Genomic DNA, 18,857 nt, shown 5'->3' with positions numbered 1-18,857 from the left:
AAGTGAAACTCATATGATATATAGAGTCATTACACACAGAGTGATGTATTTCACGTGTTTATTTCTGTTAATGTTGATGATTATGGCTTACAGCCAATGAAGACCCAAAAGTCATTATCTCAGTAAATTAGAATCTATATACTGTATATAATTACCTAAAAGGTACTTCCGTCTGTTTCTAACTTCCGTCTGTCTGTAATGGAAATCCTGGGTCGCTGATTGGTTGCAGTTGTTTAATGTATGTACACAGTGACTGCACCAGCAGAATAGTGAGTGCAGCTCTGGAGTATAATACAGGATGTAACTCAGGATCAGTAATGTAATGTATGTACATAGTGACTGCACCAGCAGAATAGTGAGTGCAGCTCTGGGGTATAATACAGGATGTAACTCAGGATCAGTAATGTGATGTATGTACACAGTGACTGTACCAGCAGAATAGTGAGTGCAGCTCTGGAGTATAATACAGGATGTAACTCAGGATCAGTAATGTAATGTATGTACACAGTGACTGCACCAGCAGAATAGTGAGTGCAGCTCTGGAGTATAATACAGGATGTAACTCAGGATCAGTAATGTAATGTATGTACACAGTGACTGCACCAGCAGAATATTGAGTGCAGCTCTGGAGTATAATACAGGATGTAACTCAGGATCAGTAACGTAACATATGTACACAGTGACTGCACCAGCAGAATAGTGAGTGCAGCTCTGGGGTATAATATAGGATGTAACTCAGGATCAGTAATGTGATGTATGTACACAGTGACTGTACCAGCAGAATAGTGAATGCAGCTCTGGAGTATAATGCAGGATGTAACTCAGGATCAGTAATGTATGTACACAGTGACTGCACCAGCAGAATAGTGAGTGCAGTTCTGGAGTATAATACAGGATGTAACTCAGGATCAGTAATGTAATGTATGTACATAGTGACTGCACCAGCAGAATAGTGAGTGCATTTCTGGAGTATAAAACAGGATGTAACTCAGGATCAGTAATGTAATGTATGTACACAGTGACTGCACCAGCAGAATAGTGAGTGCAGCTCTGGGGTATAATACAGGATGTAACTCAGGATCAGTAGTGTAATGTATGTACACAGTGACTGTACCAGCAGAATAATGAGTGCAGCTCTGGAGTATAATAAAAGATGTAACTCAGGATCAGTAATGTAATGTATGTACAGAGTGACTGCACCAGCAGAATAGTGAGTGCAGCTCTGGAGTATAATACATGATGTAACTCAGGATCAGTAATGTAATGTATGTACACAGTGACTGCACCAGCAGAATAGCGAGTGCAGCTCTGGAGTATAATACAGGATGTAACTCAGGATCATTAATGTAATGTATGTACACAGTGACTGCATCAGCAGAATAGTGAGTGCAGCTCTGGGGTATAATACAGGATGTAACTCAGGATCAGTAATGTGATGTATGTACACAGTGACTGTACCAGCAGACTAGTGAGTGCAGCTCTGGGGTATAATACAGGATGTAACTCAGGATCAGTAATGTAATGTATGTACACAGTGACTGCACCAGCAGAATAGTGAGCGCAGCTTTGGGGTATAATACAGGAGGTAACTCAGGATCAGTAATGTAATGTATGTACACAGTGACTGCACCAGCAGAATAGTGAGTGCAGCTCTGGAGTATAATACAGGATGTAACTCAGGATCAGTAATGTAATGTATGTACACAGTGACCACACCAGCAGAATAGTGAGTGCAGCTCTGCTCAGCTATTGCTCACGGTGGTGATTGGGGGTGTGGTTACTACTGATCCTGTTGTGTGCTCCAGAGCTCAGAGAACCAACAACTTTCAATCTGGGGCCCTTATTTAGTGGAGGCAACCATTACTCTAAATTGACCTGGAGAGCTGTGTAACTGAGATCTCTAAGGAGGTGATTGCGTTGAGCCGTGGCTGTGCAATACGGAGGTGGTGGGGATTCGCTCTGCACTGTTGGAACGCATGCCTCATTAAGGGAGAGGGCGCTAGTGGAGGCCCTAGAGGAGGTGGAGGAAGCAGAAGCAATGGAGGAAATGTTACAAACAGAGGTTTGTCGCGCAAGCCTTGGGGATTCCAAGACTTGTGAAGCAGCCCCTGCCCCCACAGCCACCAGAGTCATTCAGTGCTCAGTCAGCGAGATGTAGCACCCTTGGCCATGATTACTCATTCATGTGTCTGTGGTGAAATGCACCCTGGCAGACATAGGTTTAGTCAAGGAATGGGTGATGTTGTCTGCGACATGCTGGTGTAGCGAAGGTGCAGCTTTTTTTGAAAAGTAATGGTGACTGGGCAACTGGTACTGGGGTGCTGGGATTACCATCAGCTTTTGGAAACCATCTGTAACTACCAGGCGGAAAGTCAACATTTCCATGCCCAGCAGATTGGAGATCGTGGAGCTCAACCTCTTAGCTATGCCATGTGTAGGAGGAAATATTCTTTTAAGTGACTACAACTGCGGGACAAAGGGTTGGTTGCTGTGCTGAGAGAGGGTGGAGAACGGTGAACCGGACAAACTGCTGGACCATGAGAGAGGTGCAAGTGGAGAGGTTATAGTGGATTGAGAAAGAAGTGTTGTGATAGGTGACACAAAAACAGCAGTCATGTCTACTTCCATAACAGCTGAAAGGCTCTCGCTCACCCCGACTGTAGCTGGTAAACAAGTGGATTTTCTTCGACTGGAGAGCTGTGTGTAAACATTTGACATGAGGAAGAAGCAACAAATGAGGTTGATGGGATGGCTTGTGGTTGGCGAGGCCTGCTAGTCCGCATTTTAGCACACTATGGCATGTTGATCACGCATGAATGTAGTTGTCAAATTATTGCAATTTTTGCAACTACTGAGTTTTTTGCAAATTTAGCTGATAGCATGAGTTGGGTCATCCTTTGTGGTCTCAAAAAAGACCCAGGTTAGGCAACCCTTGCCGCCCCTGCAAACTTGCAACCGGTGCTGACCACAGCCAGAGTTGGGGCTGAGGTTGAATTGCTTACAATGGTTGCTTTACTTTGTGTCCGTGTGGGAAGCCGTGTGGTCTCCTCTGCTGAGCTACTCAGTTGGGTACCTCTGGGTTCACACCAAATTTGATCTACAACCTCATCATCATCTTCTCTGTTCTCCCAATCCTCGCCCTGAGAGTCACCCTCCTCCTCTTCCTGCCTTGACACAACAGCACAGTCCACATGCACTTCTGGTATCTGAGTCTCATCAGGATGACTTCCACCTTGGTGGTTAACGTCTGATGACGAGGATCTGGATTCTGTTCGGACCCTACTTAACCCTGCCTGGATACAACATGAAAAGATTTTGTTCATTAATGCACATGCTTTACTCCTCCGGATTCTGTGATCCTTCAGAGCAGACCTCTGATGCCCATGGAATACAATAGGTTAACAGCTCTTCAGAATGGCCCATCTGAGGTTCCCCATTGTCAGTTGGACGTTTGGAAATTTGCTCCATTGCAAGTAAATAACTGTTTTATGATGTTAAAGCTTGTGAGACACTTCAAAAGAGATCTGAGGGACTGTCCCTCTACCTTCAGGGCCAGTAAGCTATTGAGTAGCTGAGTTCATTTTGCTACTAGTTTTTTTTTTTTGCGCTTCTTGTAACTTTTTCTGCTGGAATTGTAGGCACTGATACAACTATGAGACTCCGATATCCTCAATAACAGAGACTATGCATTTCAGTCTAGACTATTCCCTTGGGGAAAAGGAGAACTGTGGTTGAGTTGGCCTGCGGGGGCTTGTTCATAACATGGACATGGACACTCTGCTTCCAGGGTCCTTACTGAGAAGGACCGGTGCTGATAAAAGTTTGAAAAGCTATGGACACTGTTACTTACTGTTCCGGGCCCTTAACTGAGAATGGCCAGGTGTCTACTAAGAAAGCGAAAATGTTGGGACAAGTTTTCAGCCAAATGTTTTTACAATGTTATTTGATATAAGCACTAATTCTTTTTTTAGGATCCAGTATGATCGATGATGATCATAATTAAAGTGTGTGGGAATGTAGGAGTGTTGGGGGTGATGTTCTACTCCTTGACACCCCAAATGGTTATATGTGGTTAAATGTATTTTAGATTGATTTATGTTATCTGAGAGTTAACCCCCCTAGATAGGGTTAACTGTAACGGCCAGCCCAGATTAGAGAGGGGGAGGTAGAGTTAGTGCCAAGTGCAGGAAGTGTCAAGGGCAGTTGAGAGAAGTAGTAACACCAGTAGTTGCAGACAATAGGCTGCTAGGGACAACATGGGCCTAATACTCGGGGCAGTGGATTGGCAAAGAACCCTAGCGGCAAAGAGCCTCTGGTCCTGGAATACCCGACAACAGAGTTGTCACATTAGCTCTGACTGAAACCATTTTTTAATCCATTATGGATCCTATCTCTCCTTTGACAGAACAACTGCAGCAACTCAACCTGGACGTGGCAGATCTGCACTGTTGTTTTTTAACACATCAGGTTAGGGGACCGTGACTCCCAGGTAACCCTTAGTGGAGCCCAAGATCGTTTTGTTTGACATGTTCTCTGGGGAGCGCGACAAGTTTGTTGTTTTCAGGGAGGCCTGTAAACTGTACTGGCTGAGTCCACACTACGTCAGGTTCAGCAGGGAGACCGGCCGTCGGAGAAGTATTGATCCGCATTTCGGAGGTGAGCCACTGACACTAAGTGAAATGACCCTGCACTCTGCAGCCAGTTTTATCAAGGGCTATCAGTAAGGGTGAAGGATGCCTTATCCCTGTATGAGACTCCAGTTTTCCTTGAGGTGGCCATGTCTCTAGCTATCCAGATGGATCACTGTCTTTGCCAGAGACATAAAGAAACACCCCAATGTGCAGGAGGTCCGGGGCCAAGGGAAACCTGGAAACCTGTTCTGAGTCATCTGAGGAACCTATGCAGTTGGGTTGGGCGACTTGTTATGGGAATCAAACTGTAGTTCGGCGTAAAGGCAGAGTGTGTTTTTACTGTGGGGAAAAAGGGTTATTTCATGGATGCTTGTCCTACCCTACCTCACTGTAAAGAGCCGCCAAAATACTAAAAAGCCCTGGTTGAGGGGAGGTTAGCAACTCTGGTGTACATATGTCCTCCGTGGGTAGGACACACTTTTTTCTTCCGGCTGAAATCCATGTGGGCAAAATAAAGTTGCTATTTCTGCCTTTCTGGACAGTAGGGCGATGCTTAATTTGATCTACGCTAGCGTCATCCAGGTCCAGAGCCTCCAACCACATACACTGTCCAGACCTATACCCATAATCTCTATCAACTCCGCACCCTTAAGATAGAGATATTTTACTCCAGCCATACACAGGTTACATTTACAGGTAGGTAGGAGCCATGCACTCAGAAGGTATTGACTGTTATGTGCTAGATGGTCTACCCTCACCTGTGGTTCTTGGACTTCCTTGGCTCACGCTGCACAACCCTGTGGTAGATTGGCAGACTCGGGAGGTTGTGAAGTGGAGTGAGTATTGGGCAGTCGGCGAGCTAGGGTGGATTCCCAGTCTGTTACTAAATACCTGTCTGACTTTGGGGATGTGTTTTCAGAACTGGGATGCCAAGAACTTCCTCCCCATCATCCTCCTACTTCTGCACTGATTAGCAGCACTTCACCTTCATATTAAACAGTGCAGGGTTTTTTAGCAGTGCAGGGGTTAATCTGCTCAGTTGAGAGCCCTTAAAAGCTTTCCTGCATTAAGACTCTCAGCTGTTCACTGTTAGCCGCTCCTGTTGTGAACTGTGTTTCTGAGCTCCCTCTGGTGGTCACTAACGGTATTGTGTTAGGCATGTCTTGTTGCAGGCCTGAGCTCCAGCTGTGTCGTTAAGCAGCGGGTGTTCCCTATTTAAGTCTCCTCTGGACTCAGTCTCTTGCCTGGCATCGTTGTATCCAGACCTATATGGTCTCCTCCGGATTCCTTTCAGTCTGCCTCATGCAAGAAAAGCTAAGTCTGTTTTGTACAATTTGGATCGTTTGCATTATTCAGTGTTTTTGTCCAGCTTGCTTACATTTGATTGTCTGACTCGCTGGAAGCTCTAGGGGGCTGATATTCTCCCTCCACACTGTCAGTCGGTGTGGGGGTTCTTGAATGTTCAGCGTGGATGTTTTTGTAGGGTTTTCTGCTAACCGCATAGTCCACTATCTATTTTCTACTATTTAGACTATTGGGCCTCACTTTGCTGAATCTAGTTCATCTCTGCGTTTGTGCTTTCCTCTTGCCTCACCGTTATTATTTGTTGGGGGCTTTCTATATCTTTGGGGTTCAATTTCTCTAGAGGCAAGTGAGGTCTTATTTTTCCTCTCTAGGGGTAGTCAGTTCTCCGGCTGGCTCGAGACGTCTAGAACCAACGTAGGCACGTTCACCAGCTACTTCTAGTTGTTTGTGTTAGGATCAGGTATGCGGTTAGCCCAGTTTCCACCTCCCTAGAGCAGTATTTATATTTTTGCTTTCTTGCCGGAATATCAGAGATCCTCAGCCATTGGGATCATAACAGAATGCCAGGCCTAAAGAAAATGTTTAATGCATCGCAGAAGCGGGATTAAAAAGAAGTTCTGAGGTTTTTTGTTTTTTTTTTGTTTTTTTTTTTGCTACAGTTTGCCTAGCTTCTTCCATCCCCTTTTTTCTCTGAGTGGCTGAAACTCTGCTGCAGATATGAATGTCCAGACTCTGACTTCTAGTGTGGATCAGCTTGCTGCTAGGGTGCAAAGCATTCAGGATTTTGTTATCCATAGTCCTATGTCTGAACCAAAAATACCTATTCCTGAGCCGTTTTTTGGAGATAGATCTAAATTCCTGAATTTCAGGAATAATTGTAAATTGTTTCTGTCTCTGAAACCTCGTTCCTCTGGTGATTCCGCTCAGCAAGTTAAGATTGTTATTTCCTTCTTGCGCGGCGACCCTCAGGATTGGGCCTTCTCTCTGGCGCCAGGAGATCCTGCATTGGTGAATGTTGATGCGTTTTTCCTGGCGCTTGGTTTGCTTTATGAGGAGCCTAATCTTGAAAATCAGGCTGAAAAAATGTTGCTGGCTATCTCTCAGGGTCAGGATGAAGCTGAGGTATATTGCCAAAAATTTCGGAAATGGTCCGTGCTTACTCAATGGAATGAGTGTGCACTGGCCGCAAATTTCAGAAATGGTCTTTCTGAAGCCATTAAAGATGTGATGGGGGGGTTTCCTATCCCTACAGGTCTGAATGATTCAATGGCTCTGGCCATTCAAATTGATCGACGTTTGCGGGAGCGCAAATCTGTTAATCTTTTGGCGGTGCTGTCTGAACGGTCACCTGATTCTATGCAATGTGACAGAATTTTGACCAGAGCCGAGCGACAAAATCATAGACGTCAAAATGGGTTGTGTTTCTACTGTGGTGAACACATGTTATCTCAGCATGCTCTAAACATTTAAAAAAAGAAGTTAATCCTGTCGCCATTGGTACTTTTCAGCCTAAGTTTATTTTGTCGGTGACTCTAATTTGTTCATTATCTTCTTACTCAGTTATGGCTTTTGTGGATTCTGGTGCTGCTTTAAGTCTGATGGATTTGTCGTTTGCCAAGCGCTGCGGTTTTGTCCTGGAGCCTTTGGAAAATCCTATTCCTCTTAGAGGAATTGATTCTACGCCATTGGCAGAGAATAAACCTCAGTATTGGACGCAGGTGACCATGTGCATGACTCCTGTACATCAGGAGATGATTCGTTTTTTGGTACTGCATAAAATGCATGATGTTGTCGTTTTGGGTCTGCCATGGTTACAGGCCCATAATCCAGTTTTAGATTGGAAAGCTATGACTGTGTCTAGTTGGGGGTGTCAGGGGATTCATGGCGATTCTCCATTGGTGTCTATTGCTTCTTCTACTCCTTCTGAGATCCCTGAGTTTTTGTCAGACTTTCAGGATGTATTTAGTGAGGCCAGGTCCAGTGCCCTTCCTCCTCATAGGGACTGTGATTGTGCTATAGATTTGATTCCTGGTAGTAAGTTTCCTAAGGGACGACTCTTTAATTTATCTGTGCCAGAGCATGCCGCGATGCGGAGTTATATAAAGGAGTCTTTGGAGAAGGGACATATTCGCCCATCCTCGTCCCCTCTTGGTGCAGGATTCTTTTTTGTGGGCAAGAAAGACGGGTCTCTGAGACCTTGTATTGATTATCGTCTTCTGAATAAGATCACGGTTAAATTTCAGTATCCTTTGCCATTGTTGTCTGATTTGTTTGCTCGGATTAACGGATCCAGTTGGTTCACCAAGATAGATCTTCGTGGTGTGTATAACCTTGTGCGCATAAAGCAGGGAGATGAATGGAAAACGGCATTTAATACGCCCGAGGGTCATTTTGAGTACCTGGTGATGCCTTTCGGATTATCTAATGCTCCTTCTGTGTTTCAGTCCTTCATGCATGACATCTTCCGGAAATATCTGGATAAATTTATGATTATTTATCTGGATGATATTTTGTTTTTTTCTGATGATTGGGAGTCCCATGTGAACCAGGTCAGGATGGTGTTTCAGGTTCTGCGGGAGAATGCTCTATTTGTGAAGGGCTCAAAATGTATCTTTGGGGTACAGAAGGTTTCTTTTTTGGGTTTTATTTTTTCCCCTTCTACTGTGGAGATGGACCCAGTCAAGGTCCGTGCCATTCATGACTGGACTCAGCCCACGTCTGTTAAGAGCCTGCAGAAGTTCTTGGGCTTTGCTAATTTTTACCATCGTTTTATCGCTAATTTCTCCAGCGTGGTTAAACCTTTGACGGATATGACTAAGAAGGGTTCTGATGTTGCGAACTGGTCTCCTGCGGCCGTGGAGGCCTTTCGGGAGCTGAAGCGTCGGTTTACTTCAGCGCCAGTCTTGTGCCAGCCGGATGTCTCTCTTCCCTTCCAGGTTGAAGTTGATGCTTCTGAGATTGATGCAGGGGCTGTTTTGTCGCAAAAAAGTTCTGATGGCTCCGTGATGAAGCCGTGCGCCTTCTTTTCAAGGAAATTTTCACCTGCTGAGCGGAACTACGATGTTGGTAATCGGGAGTTGTTGGCTATGAAGTGGGTATTTGAGGAGTGGCGACATTGGCTCGAGGGAGCTAAACATCGTGTGGTGGTCTTGACTGATCATAAAAATCTGATTTACCTCGAGTCTGCCAAGCGCCTGAATCCTAGACAGGCTCGTTGGTCGTTGTTTTTTTCCCGTTTTGACTTTGTGGTCTCGTACCTGCCTGGTTCGAAGAACGTGAAGGCTGATGCACTTTCTAGGAGTTTTGTGCCTGACTCTCCGGGAGTCTCTGAGCCGGCTGGTATTCTCGGAGAGGGAGTGATTTTGTCTGCCATTTCCCCAGATTTGCGACGAGGGCTGCAAAAATTTCAGGCTGATAGGCCTGATCGTTGTCCACCGGAGAGATTGTTTGTCCCTGATGGATGGACCAGCAGAGTTATTTCTGAGGTTCATTCTTCGGTGTTGGCGGGACATCCTGGGATTTTCGGTACCAGAGATTTGGTGGCTAGGTCCTTTTGGTGGCCTTCCTTGTCGCGGGATGTGCGTTCTTTTGTGCAGTCTTGTGGGATTTGTGCTCGGGCTAAGCCTCGTTGTTCTCGTGCCAGCGGGTTGCTTTTACCCTTGCCTATCCCAAAGAGGCCTTGGACGCACATTTCCGTGGATTTCATTTCGGATCTTCCGGTATCTCGGAAGATGTCTGTCATCTGGGTGGTGTGCGATCCTTTTTCTAAAATGGTCCATTTGGTGCCCTTGCCTAAGTTGCCTTCCTCCTCTGATTTGGTCCCTTTGTTCTTTCAGAATGTGGTTCATTTGCATGGCATCCCTGAGAATATTGTATCTGACAGAGGATCCCAGTTTGTGTCCAGATTCTGGCGATCCTTTTTGTGCTAAGATGGGTATTGATTTGTCTTTTTCGTCGGCTTTTCATCCTCAGACTAATGGCCAGACCGAGCGAACTAATCAGACGTTGGAGACTTATTTGAGATGTTTTGTTTCTGCTGATCAGGACGACTGGGTTACCTTTTTGCCACTGGCCGAGTTTGCCCTTAATAATCGGGCCAGTTCTGCCACCTTGGTTTCACCCTTTTTCTGCAACTCTGGTTTTCATCCTCGTTTCTCCTCGGGTCAGGTTGAGCCTTCTGACTGTCCTGGGGTTGATTCTGTGGTGGATAGGTTGCAGCGGATTTGGAACCATGTGGTGGACAATTTGAAATTGTCACAAGACAAGGCCCAGCGTTTTGCCAACCGCCGCCGCGGTGTGGGTCCCCGACTTCGTGTTGGGGATTTGGTTTGGTTGTCTTCTCGGCATGTTCCTTTGAAAGTCTCCTCTCCTAAGTTCAAGCCTCGCTTTATCGGTCCTTATAAGATTTTGGAAATCCTTAACCCGGTGTCTTTTCGCTTGGACCTTCCAGCGTCATTTGCTATTCACAATGTGTTCCATAGGTCCTTGTTGCGGCGGTACTTGGTGCCTATGGTTCCTGCTGTTGAGCCTCCTGCCCCGGTTTTGGTTGAGGGCGAGTTGGAGTACGTGGTGGAGAAGATTCTGGATTCTCGTATCTCTAGACGGAAACTCCAGTATTTAGTTAAATGGAAAGGCTATGGTCAGGAGGATAACTCCTGGGTTGTCGCCTCTGATGTTCATGCGGCTGATTTGGTTCATGCCTTTCACGCTGCTCATCCTGATCGCCCTGGGGGTCTTGGTGAGGGTTCGGTGACCCCTCCTCAAGGGGGGGGTACTGTTGTGAACTGTGTTTCTGGGCTCCCTCTGGTGGTCACTAACGGTATTGTGTTAGGCATGTCTTGTTGCAGGCCTGAGCTCCAGCTGTGTCATTAAGCAGCGGGTGTTCCCTATTTAAGTCTCCTCTGGACTCAGTCTCTTGCCTGGCATCGTTGTATCCAGACCTATATGGTCTCCTCCGGATTCCTTTCAGTCTGCCTCATGCAAGAAAAGCTAAGTCTGTTTTGTACAATTTGGATCGTTTGCATTATTCAGTGTTTTTGTCCAGGATGCTTACATTTGATTTTCTGACTCGCTGGAAGCTCTAGGGGGCTGATATTCTCCCTCCACACTGTCAGTCGGTGTGGGGGTTCTTGAATGTTCAGCGTGGATGTTTTTGTAGGGTTTTCTGCTAACCGCATAGTCCACTATCTATTTTCTACTGTTTAGACTATTGGGCCTCACTTTGCTGAATCTAGTTCATCTCTGCGTTTGTGCTTTCCTCTTGCCTCACCATTATTATTTGTTGGGGGCTTTCTATATCTTTGGGGTTCAATTTCTCTAGAGGCAAGTGAGGTCTTATTTTTCCTCTCTAGGGGTAGTCAGTTCTCCGGCTGGCTCGAGACGTCTAGAACCAACGTAGGCACGTTCACCGGCTACTTCTAGTTGTTTGTGTTAGGATCAGGTATGCGGTTAGCCCAGTTTCCACCTCCCTAGAGCAGTATTTATATTTTTGCTTTCTTGCCGGAATATCAGAGATCCTCAGCCATTGGGATCATAACACGCTCCCCTCTCCTATATATTCTGGGCCTTGGAAAACACTCATTGCCAAAGCTATCTTCATGCTGCAGGAGATGGTGGTTTGTTGTTTTTGTTTCAAAAGGCGTTTGGTGGACTTGTGTAAGACTGTTACAAGGCTTTGATTGTGTGCTAATCTCCTTCTTCTTTGGTTTTTCCCCATCCTCCACTCCCTGGTGTTTACCTCTGTTGTTTGTGTGATTATATTTGTATAATTGGCATTTTCCTTTATCCCTGTTTGTTTTACCTTGTTAGTCTGGTTGGTGTATTACAGTACACTTCTGCTCCACTCTTCCCTGGGTGGGAGAAGGGTACAGACTGAGGGTGGATTCAGGAACTAAGGCAAGGTACATGGCTCCGGCATCTTCACCATCAGAAGTAATCCAGGGAACAAGGCAAGCTAGCCCAAAGCGGTAGGAATGGAAAGGAGACCCTGGTCCCGGAATACCCGACAAAAGAATCGTGATAGAACCCTTCCATGTGAATCCGTCTGCCGGCCTCAGATCCTCAAGATTGACATCAGGGCCCTTGGTACACTCATCCTGTGATGCTGCAAGGAAAGGTGGACTCAAACTTTAAAATGTAGGAGGTGATGCAAACTGGGTTCACTGCTAGTGGAGAAAATAGCAAGATGGATACTACACCCATCCTGAAAGCCATAGCTGAAGTTGTGTCTGGTACCTGTGGGAAACACGACAACCCATTGGGCATTATCCTTTATGCCTCTTTGCAAAGACTGCCAGTTGTTAAGTAAAAGTTTGATTGTGTTTAGGAATCCTATGTCCACTGGATTTATTGCTGCCAAGGTTCCAGAAGAAGAAAACTTGGAGCCAATGGAGGCCTGTTGGCCAGAAGTAAGTGTGATGCACCCCACACACATCAGCACTCCGGGACGTGGACAAGTGTTATTTGCAGAGTGCCAGAGCGAGAGGGAGCAGCAGCTCGCCCACGACTATCTATCTTGAGCACTTTACAGCTTTAACATTTTTAAAAGATAAAATAAGTAAAAACTGATTTTAAAAAGTCATCATACACAGTAGATAAAAACTGTTTACTGGCAGCATCATAAAGAACAATGCGATCACACATTTACCGATCCTTTATCAATGCTGAAAAAAAAATCAAAACTTTATTATAAAAAAGTAGCAATCTTTACATCATCTTAATGTTTCATCACTAAATTTTACAAATTTCGTTAAAACTGGCGAAGATTAACGTAGATGTAGACTCAGAAGCAAACGTCAAGGTTTTTGGAGTTGTTGTTCTTACATGAAGGGTTACTGCAGGAGACAAAATGGGATAAAATAGTATAAAATATGGGAAGAATGTAGTGTCGCGTTTCTGGAAACGTTGAGTGACAGTACGGCCATCAGTGAGCTACAGTCCTAAACGGAAGACCAGTCTAGATAGGCGGTGACATATTTCTGCTGCTTAACTATGACCACTTCCATGAATGAAAGGAATGAATGAAAATCTTTTTAGAGCCACATGCAAATAAAGTTAAGAAAACACCAAATACAATTGTAACAAATGACTGAAATGAATGACTGTCCTAAAATGGATGCAAAGGAGTGAACAAAATACAGATTTGCAAAAAAAAAGTGGATGATGGATGTTTCTATACAGTTTTGGAGAAGATGATACAGAATAGATTGATTTAGGCAATATGTATTAGCTGGAGATTATAACTGACCAATATCGGCAGGTTCTTACCATTTGAGAAAATCTCGAGCTCTCCAAGAAGCAATGAACTCAGAGAATTTGGTTACAGTCGTTCCTCCCTGTATCTGAAGATCATCAGATTTCTTCTTGTTGAAGTTCCCACAAGCCCCGCAAAGGGCTCCAGAGAATTTCTGGTGCACGTTCAGTTTTAGGTCTCCTTTTTCACCCAACCAGAACTCCAGGTCTTCATCCCGTCTTACACGTAGTCCCTCATCAGTGGACTCTACAGTCACTCCTCCAGACGTATGGGGAAGACTCAGTGTCCTCCCGTTCAACTGTGATAACAAATTAGTAGGGTAAATATTAGTGATCCCTCTTACCTCTGTAATTTGGGCGTCCTTCAATCCAATATATTTCTAACGGTTTGGATGACAGGCTCCTGACAAGGTGGAGACCATAGTTATTTATGATATTTATATCACGGGAGGTCAATGGTACTTACCCATGCCCGTCCACGAGGATTTAGAGAGACTGAGAATTCTGGGAAATAGACATGGACGGCAGAGACGTCAAACTCATCTGGACTCTTGCAACTCCGTGTAATCACAACAATTCGGAACCAATTCTCAGCATCGAGATTGCAAACGGTGGTGAGGTCAAATGTGTTATCGGGGGAGATAGAGCCAGACAAACTATCAAATGAGACGAGGCCGCCCTTAGCGCTCACGGTGCAAGTGCCACGTTTTTCAAAACAACCTTGCTTTCCTTCTTCAAGACCACAGTATTCATCATCCGAGCAGCTAAACTGGTTGCACTCAACAAAGCCACCTTTTTGACATGTGCATCGTTGGTGACAATCAGAGGACACGACCGAATCTCCAAGCTGGAGAGGGAGAGAGAGAAAAGTCAGCAAAAGCATCTGGAGCTTTCTACAAATCAGCAGAATAGGTCTAATTCTCGGGATGGTCTTCAAAGAGGACACTAATCAAGTGTGCTTACAAAATTTCCTTCAAAGTCAGGTCAATTTTATCAAGTTAGACCCCATCTATACCTCAATCAATAGAAAAAATTACGGCACAAGATAAATTCCATAATTTATTGACTGGTCATCATTATTTAGGAACTATGTGGTACACCATCAACCTTTTGACCATGAGAGAACTACTTCTTCTTGTTTTTCCACTCCTGAGGGCATCTTATAGCTATTCTACAATAAATACAAACTTAATGTTTTCTGGGAGACCTTAAGCATGGTTCTCAGGAGAGCAATGGTTGCTATGTATTGGAAAACACTCTAAGGAGTCATCAATAGATGCAAAAACCAAAAGCCACCACTCTTTGTACTTACATTGTAGTATCTTCCATTGTAAAAACATCCACAGTATTCCATAGTGACGCAATGATTTCCATTGAAAAGATATCCGTCATCACACTCACAACCCTCTGAGCATTGATTGGAGCAAGAAGTAGAAGCGGAGATACCAGAACATGAAACATCACAAGTGTAAGTGCACAACTCATAATGACTGTTCGATGGACACTCCAATCCTATAAGACAAAGTGTGATGTGATATGACTATACCGTACATACATGGCGGTCTTATAAGACCGAGTACTTCATGAATAAATTAGAGTAGTTGTTAGTGAAGAAGGTAGTTACCGCAGAAACTGGATGATCTCCAAGATTGAATGTTGGCCCCGGCAGCTTGGCACGCTGAGGCATAAGTTTGAAGGCTTTGACACAGGATATCTTTTTGGCCATCACTTGCACACATATCAAGCATACATTGGCTAAAATAGTTAGTCACGTTGACTAGCCCATGGCAGTCAGCAAATGGTCCATCATCTCTCAACAATAAGCCACAAGACTTGTCTTGGCTGAATATAGCTGACCTCATCTCATCACAACCCACGCAATTCTCTTTACAGCTGCAGTCCTTTTCATCTCCGCTTGTACTCCATGCTGCCCCAAACTCTTCCAGGGTTGCAGAAAGCTTGCCAGATGATAGAAGTAAGTCATCTTCATAGTTATCATTGAAGTTCCCACACATGCCACACATGGCACTCTCATATACAGAAGGGACTGTGATGTGAACGGAATTAATGGTGTCGTAGCGGACGACCACCTCAAAGTCAGTCTGAAGGACTATGCTAGAACCCTCTTGGTGGATTTCAACTTTACCGTGGTCCAAAACCAGAGGCAGAATGTGGATCTCCTCATTAACCTGTAATCATAAGGACCAAATATGTTACTATTTTATGGACATAATTAGTCAAGGAACTGGTGCTAATCATAAGAGCAGTGTAAAGCCTCATAGACCCTTGTTCAATTTGGGCACTGCGTAAAGTCTTAATGAAGCATCTCCAAAATAAATGCAAGGACTGAGTTCCCCAAATACAGTTCCTTACTTTTTAAGCTCAGATCCCTCCAAAAGTAGCTATCTTGGTGCCCAAGGCAGTGTTTTCCAGATTGTGCCCAATTATCCTTTGTCTCTGAGTCAAAACTTAACTATCAATTAACTTACGACTCCCTTTAAATGGCACCTTAGCTATTTTCCACCTATCCCTCATTTATCAGGTAGCCCTAAGATTGGGCCAACAAATAATGCATATCTATATGGAGCAGATGGTTAATTGTTTTGGATTGTTTCGTCTACCCATTGACTTACCTCCACCATCCATTGTGCGTCCCGGTACATGAGAATTTCATACTCATACACGTTTACGCTCAATGAACTAGTTCCAACTACATGATCTGTTCCAAAACTTCCACTTTCTGCCACAATCGAAAAGTTCCCAAGTTCCAAGTTTTCACTGCAGACCTCAACCAAGGTGAAGGAACATGAGCCTTGGAGGTTGTACGTAAGGCCATCAAATGTAATGAAGTGATGGTTCCCGGCCATCAGACATTTGCCTGTTTTCTTAGAATGGCAAACGATTTCCCCATTGACCACCTTACACTCTTCATTGGGGCCACACGATACTGCATGGCATTCAACCACTCCATTGGCCGTACACTGGCACTGCTCGTTGCATTGCTCATTCGCATAAAATGTCTGACCGCTTTGATAGTAAGTGTTATTGTAGTCACAGCCACATTCTGAAATGGAAACACATTCATCTCCACTGCGCACTAAGCCGCTGTCGCAATAGCATCCTTCTGTGCAGGTCTTCTGGCAGTCGGATACGGAGTTGAGACTTGAACATGTGGTGTGACAACCTGGTCCACAGAGCTCATAATGGCTGTTTGCTTGGCAGATGGGCTCTAAAAGAGGAAGGAGAATGTTATAATGATATCCTCCCAGTTATATCTCTAACTGGTTCATCTACTTTCTCAACAGATGGTGCTTGTACACCGGGGACGTTCATGCCATGCCTCTAGAATGTCACTTTTAATACGGTGAAAGAAATATGGAAAGCGCAATAGGGTCTTACCAAAGCTTGAGGGATAGAAGGTGATATGCTCACCTTGAGAGATTGTTTGTGTGACACAACCACTATTAGCTGCTGCAATATCCACAGGAATCAATTCATATATTAGAAAAACAGGAACAGCCATGTGGTTGTCCTTAGGAAGAAGTCGTTACTGACTTTGAAACGTCTTGTCTTCAGATCTTGGAATCAGCAGGGCATCTGAAATCCACGGTTCCTTTTCTTTTAATAGGGTACGACGTGCCTTACCATGTCTGATGAAATTCTTGGGTGCACCTTGATGCAGTTTCTTAGGGTTGCGAACTGTGGGCTCCAATAAATTATCTACAGTATATGCCTCAAATCATCAGAGTTTGTAAAGAAACCTGACTAAGAACAGTCAGTGACCACCATAGGATGTCCATCCACCGTCAACAGTCACATTATTGAAGTTCATTAACTCTAGAACTGTCAGAATTAACATAACCTATAAATTATCAGCCTGTGGTGCACAAAATTGTAGGTTTATGGTTTGGGGGATTTTCTTTGGGTTGGGTACTTGACACAAGCCAAAAGTGGCCAATGTTTCTAATGAATTCCTGTTTTTAAATGGTCAGTGGCAACCATAAAGCTGTCAGGACACTTCTACTTCTACCAGTTGCAATTTCAAGTTAACTTAAAAACATTAAGAGCACATGTTCATCCATGAGAGAAGAAGTCATGGTCACTTGTAACTGAAGAAGTCATGGTCATCTGTGAGTGAAAAAGTCAGGGTCATCTGTGACAGAAGAAATCATGGTCATCTGTGACTGAATATGTCATGGTCATCTTTGGCTGAATGTCATGCTAATCTATGACTGAAGAAGTCATGGTTATCCTTCACTGAACAATTTGTGATCAAGTGTGACTGAAGAACTCATGGTCAAATGTGACTGAAGAAATCATGGTCATCCGTGACTGGAGAAGGCATGGTCAATTCATCTGTTACTGAAAAAGTCATAGTCATCCGTGACTGAAGAAGTCATTGTGATCTGTTGCTGAATAAGTCATGGTCATCTGTGGCTGAAGAAGTCATGGTCATCTGTGGCTGAAGAAGTCATGGTCATCTGTGACTGATGAAGTCATGGTCATCTGTGACTAAAGAAGTCATGGTCATCTGTGACTAAAGAAGTCATGGTCATCTGTGACTAAAGAAGTCATGGTCATCTGTGGCTAAAGAAGTCATGGTCATCTGTGGCTGAAGAAGTCATGGTCATCTGTGACTGATGAATTCATAGTTATCTGTAAGTGAAGAAGTCAGGGCCATCTGTGGTTGAAGAAGTCATGGTCATTTGTGGCTGAAGAAGTCATGGTCATCTGTAACTGAAGAAGTCATTGTCATTTGTGGCTGAAGAAGTCATGGTCATCTGTGGCTGAAGACATCATGGTCATCTGTGGCTGAAGACGTCATTGTCATCTGTGGCTGAAGAAGTCACAGTTACTTGGTCATCTAAGATTAAGAGATGATGACATAACTTACCACATATTGTATACTTTCTCCATTCAGTAATGGTGATTCCCTTCTCTTGACAATCAGAGACATATCTAGCAATCGCTCCACATACGGCTGAATATTGACCTCCATATAAGCAGGTGTCATACACGCAGTCACCAAAATATGGCGTAGGGTCAACAACATCAAAGCACAGACTCAAAGGTCCATCCGGCTTCTTGATAATGCCACAGTACTTCTCATCCGAGTATTTATCTTTGTCTTCCTTACTGCAGTTTGAGCAATCTCCTTCACACCCAACTTTACAATCATTGGTTTCTTCAACCCTATACTTTTCTTCAAACTTAATATAATCTTCATTGTTGCCATTTGGGGCCAAGTCATCACTAGGATCTTGGTTAAAGTTTCCGCACATGCCACAGAGGGCTTCTGCGTAAGTGCTGGGCACCATCACTCGGCCATAATTGTCCCAGTTGTAATTGATGGTTACCTCAAAATCAGTCCTGACAAATGCATGTTCTCCTTTCATAAATGCTTTGATTCTGTTGGAATCCAGGGTAAAGGGTATGAATTTAGCGACTCCGTTCACCTGAAAAATACATTTTTGGAGTTTTTTAATTGTTTCCATGTGAAGGGAGAGAAAGAGAAGAAAAGCAGATAGATGGCAAAGTTAGAAGGTCTAGAATAAAACACGGGACATTCAAGCTTCAGTAGAGAAAAGTTGTGGTCCCCAAAATGTGGTTGACGAAGACCTCAATTTTGTCCTGATTGTCTCAGGTTGTCACCGCATGCTGAGAGTTGGA

The 18,857-nt window shown here is 44.3% G+C and overlaps 1 protein-coding gene across 1 annotated transcript in view; it reads right to left on the bottom strand.

The window, feature by feature from the left end:
- Window positions 1-12,521: 12,521 nt before the first annotated feature.
- Window positions 12,522-18,857, bottom strand: part of LOC143770525 (IgGFc-binding protein-like) — a 64,559-nt gene continuing 58,223 nt past the window's right edge. The window contains exons 16-22 of the mRNA XM_077260208.1: window positions 18,082-18,643; window positions 15,821-16,416; window positions 14,812-15,376; window positions 14,500-14,699; window positions 13,654-14,034; window positions 13,203-13,486; window positions 12,522-12,769 (exon numbers count right to left, since the gene is read on the bottom strand). Coding sequence (XP_077116323.1) covers window positions 12,718-12,769; window positions 13,203-13,486; window positions 13,654-14,034; window positions 14,500-14,699; window positions 14,812-15,376; window positions 15,821-16,416; window positions 18,082-18,643 — 2,640 coding nt within the window. The 3' untranslated portion in view covers window positions 12,522-12,717. The remainder of the gene's footprint in view (window positions 12,770-13,202; window positions 13,487-13,653; window positions 14,035-14,499; window positions 14,700-14,811; window positions 15,377-15,820; window positions 16,417-18,081; window positions 18,644-18,857) is intronic.

Source organism: Ranitomeya variabilis, chromosome 4 (assembly GCF_051348905.1).
Source record: "Ranitomeya variabilis isolate aRanVar5 chromosome 4, aRanVar5.hap1, whole genome shotgun sequence".
Taxonomy (NCBI): domain Eukaryota; kingdom Metazoa; phylum Chordata; class Amphibia; order Anura; family Dendrobatidae; genus Ranitomeya; species Ranitomeya variabilis.
This window is presented reverse-complemented; position numbering and strand designations above follow the sequence as displayed.